The sequence below is a fragment of the Propithecus coquereli genome, unplaced genomic scaffold (genome assembly GCF_000956105.1).
Source record: "Propithecus coquereli isolate 6110/MARCELLA unplaced genomic scaffold, Pcoq_1.0 Scaffold155, whole genome shotgun sequence".
Lineage (NCBI taxonomy): Eukaryota > Metazoa > Chordata > Mammalia > Primates > Indriidae > Propithecus > Propithecus coquereli.
The window spans coordinates 3,197,625-3,200,469 of NW_012139969.1; the positions used below are offsets into that span (position 1 = coordinate 3,197,625).

General features: G+C 55.4%; 1 protein-coding gene across 1 annotated transcript in view; it reads left to right on the plus strand.

The window, feature by feature from the left end:
- Positions 1–2,845, plus strand: part of HEXA (hexosaminidase A (alpha polypeptide)) — a 37,638-nt gene that overhangs the window by 33,272 nt on the left and 1,521 nt on the right. Inside the window, exons 7-11 of the mRNA XM_012640551.1 lie at positions 1–83; positions 369–441; positions 1,427–1,610; positions 1,813–1,903; positions 2,569–2,673. Coding sequence (XP_012496005.1) covers positions 1–83; positions 369–441; positions 1,427–1,610; positions 1,813–1,903; positions 2,569–2,673 — 536 coding nt within the window. The remainder of the gene's footprint in view (positions 84–368; positions 442–1,426; positions 1,611–1,812; positions 1,904–2,568; positions 2,674–2,845) is intronic.

Sequence of the window (2,845 nt, forward strand, 5' to 3'; positions counted from 1 at the left end):
TCCAACCCAGATATCCAGGCCTTTATGAAGAAGAAAGGCTTTGGTGAGGACTTCAAGCAGCTGGAGTCCTACTACATCCAGACGTGAGGAAGGAAGGAGGCTGGGAGGGGTCTCCTGGGGGCCACCTCCTATGGGGTCCTCACTTTCCGTATCAGGGTCAGGCCCTGCTTGCCCACTTTCTGCACCCCTGAAGGGTCCCTTTGTCCTATCCTTTCGGGTTTGGAGTGGTCAGTTCCCAACCCTGGGGAAGACACTGCTCAGTTGGGAATAGACCCTCAGCCGGGCCCAACCCCTAGAGCTTTGGCACAAACAGCCTGGAGTCAATCTGAGCTGAGCAGATGCTTTCTTGACACTCCTCTCTCCTGCAGGCTGCTGAACATCGTCTCCTCTTATGGCAAGGGCTACGTGGTGTGGCAGGAGGTGTTTGATAATAAAGTAAAGGTGAGCTGGGGCAGAGAGGAGAAAGAGCCAGCAGCATTGTCTCCCTCCGGTCTCCCCAGCCCTTCCCCACCTCCGGAGGGACTGATCTCTGGGTTTGGACTAGGCTTTAATGGTCAGGCACTCTCCTATCCCCTCTAGAAAGGCTGCAGAGGTACGAGCCCTAGGTTTATGTATCAGAACCTCTGTCTGCCCTCCCTTGCTGCCAACTGATCAAGAGTTATTTCTGCTGCCAGGTCACCTGGGATTCCTGAGGCTGGCATGATGAGCTGGATTTTCCCTCCTGAGTCATAGACTAGGGTCTTCCAGGTCTGTGGGAGCAGGGCTCCCTTCATTTTTCATCAGTAAGATCCCAGCCTCCTTCACATGCAGGGGCTCTGTGGAAACCTTGTCCTATGCCCAGTAACATCTAGAGACTGTTGGGCATGGTAGCACCTGGGCCCCATCGCTTGCCTCCCAGCTCCGTGTGGACAGAGCGGCTGCAGAGGGCCTGGGGAGGGACAGCAGCAGGGAGCTCTCTCAGAGCCTGTGGACTCAGCCTGTGTATCAAGGTGTGAGCACAGCAGTTAGGAGTCAAAGAGACATACCTTTTTTTTTCTTTAAGACAGAGTCCCTCTCTGTCACCCAGGCTGGAGTGCTGTAGCATCATCATAGCACACAGCAACCTCAAACTCCTGAGCTCGGGGGATCCTCCTGCCTCAACCTCCTGAGTAGGTCCACACACCCAGCTAATTTTTCTACTTTTAGTACAGACAGGGTCTTGCTGTGTTGCTTAGGTTGGTGTCGAACTCCTGAGCTCAAGCCATCCTCCAGCCTCAGCCTTCCAGAGTGCTAGGATTACAGGTGCGAGCCACCGCACGCAGCCCATACTTTTCTGCTGGGAAACAGAGGGAGGACACACCCCTTGGCCTAGGTTGCCTGCATATGAGTGAGGCCCAGGAATCTCCTCAGCTCCATGCTATTACTGCCGTTTGACCTTTTGTGACAGGTTCGGCCAGACACAATCATACAGGTGTGGCGAGAAGAGGTGCCAGTAAGCTACATGAAGGAGCTGGAACTGATCACCGAGTCTGGCTTCCGGGCCCTGCTCTCTGCCCCCTGGTACCTGAACCGTATATCTTATGGCCCTGATTGGAAGGAGTTCTACCTAGTGGAACCCCTGGACTTTGAAGGTGAAAGCAGGGCGCTCCCCTTACTGGCCACAGGAGGCTGGGCTTGGGGCCCAGGGTGGGAGGCAGGAGGGTCTGGGCCAGACATTTCAGGGTAGGAAATGAAACAACTTATCTGAGGAGAGGGCCACGTTGGGAAGGTGGCTGAAGGGGAACCCTAGAGTTACTCCCCACCACCAGCCTGTTGTTACCTGTTTTCCCTCAGGTGCCCCTCAGCAGAAGGCTCTGGTGATTGGTGGAGAGGCCTGCATGTGGGGAGAGTATGTGGACGGCACAAACCTGGTCCCCAGGCTCTGGTAAGGGTTTTGTGGAGAAGGCAGAGGGTGGGCTTGAGGGCAGGGGTTCTCCCTGACAGGCTCAGTGCCCTCGAGCCACCTCCAGACTAGCACCCTGCTCTTGGGCCTGAGGGACAAGAGGTACTGCAGCGAACCTTCTGTTTGTCTGTGATGTTCACTTCCCTCGTGACTGCCACACGTTGCCCTCCAGTGACCCAAGAGCTGTGTGGGGTAGGGATTGTTATCTCGACCGCACAGGTGGAAACAGTGAAGCCTGGAGAACAAGGTGACATGCTCAGGATCCAGCACAGAGAGGCCATGATTCCTGCGATCGTACTCTCCTCCGCTGTTTCCTCAGCAGTCTTGCCAAGCATGGTCAGGTGTGTCAGGGCATCCGCTGCTGCTGCCACGGCCAGTTAATGATACCTTTAAGGCTTATTCGTATTGCCATGTCATTGGGAGAGGAAGAGAGTGGAATCACTGTCCACAGTTTAATGAAGGTGGAGCTGAGCCCTAGAACTCTCTGGGACCCGTCCAGCCAGGCTGTGCCTGTGAACAGGTGTTGATCACTTGCCTTGGCCCTGAGCTGGTCCAGGCGGCCTAGACAAGAGGCAGCAGTCTGTGGATGTCCAGCATGTTCGCAGGGAACACATGGCCCAACCTGGCACATGCCCCATTTCCTGCAGGCCCAGAGGAGGGGCTGTTGCTGAGCGGCTGTGGAGCGACAAGCTGATAGCTGACCTGAAATTTGCCCATAAACGTCTGTCGCGCTTCCGCTGTGAGTTGCTGAGGTGAGTAGGCCGTGGGGCCTTCCTAAGGTGTGGGTGGTGCAGATCCAGGGCTTGGGACCCCTCACTGAGAGCAAAGGAATAATAACAATAGTTAACACTTAGAGAGGCTTATAGGTGGCCCTGCATATCCCAGGCTTGTGCATCTGTGGCTTCAACCAACCGTGATAGAAAA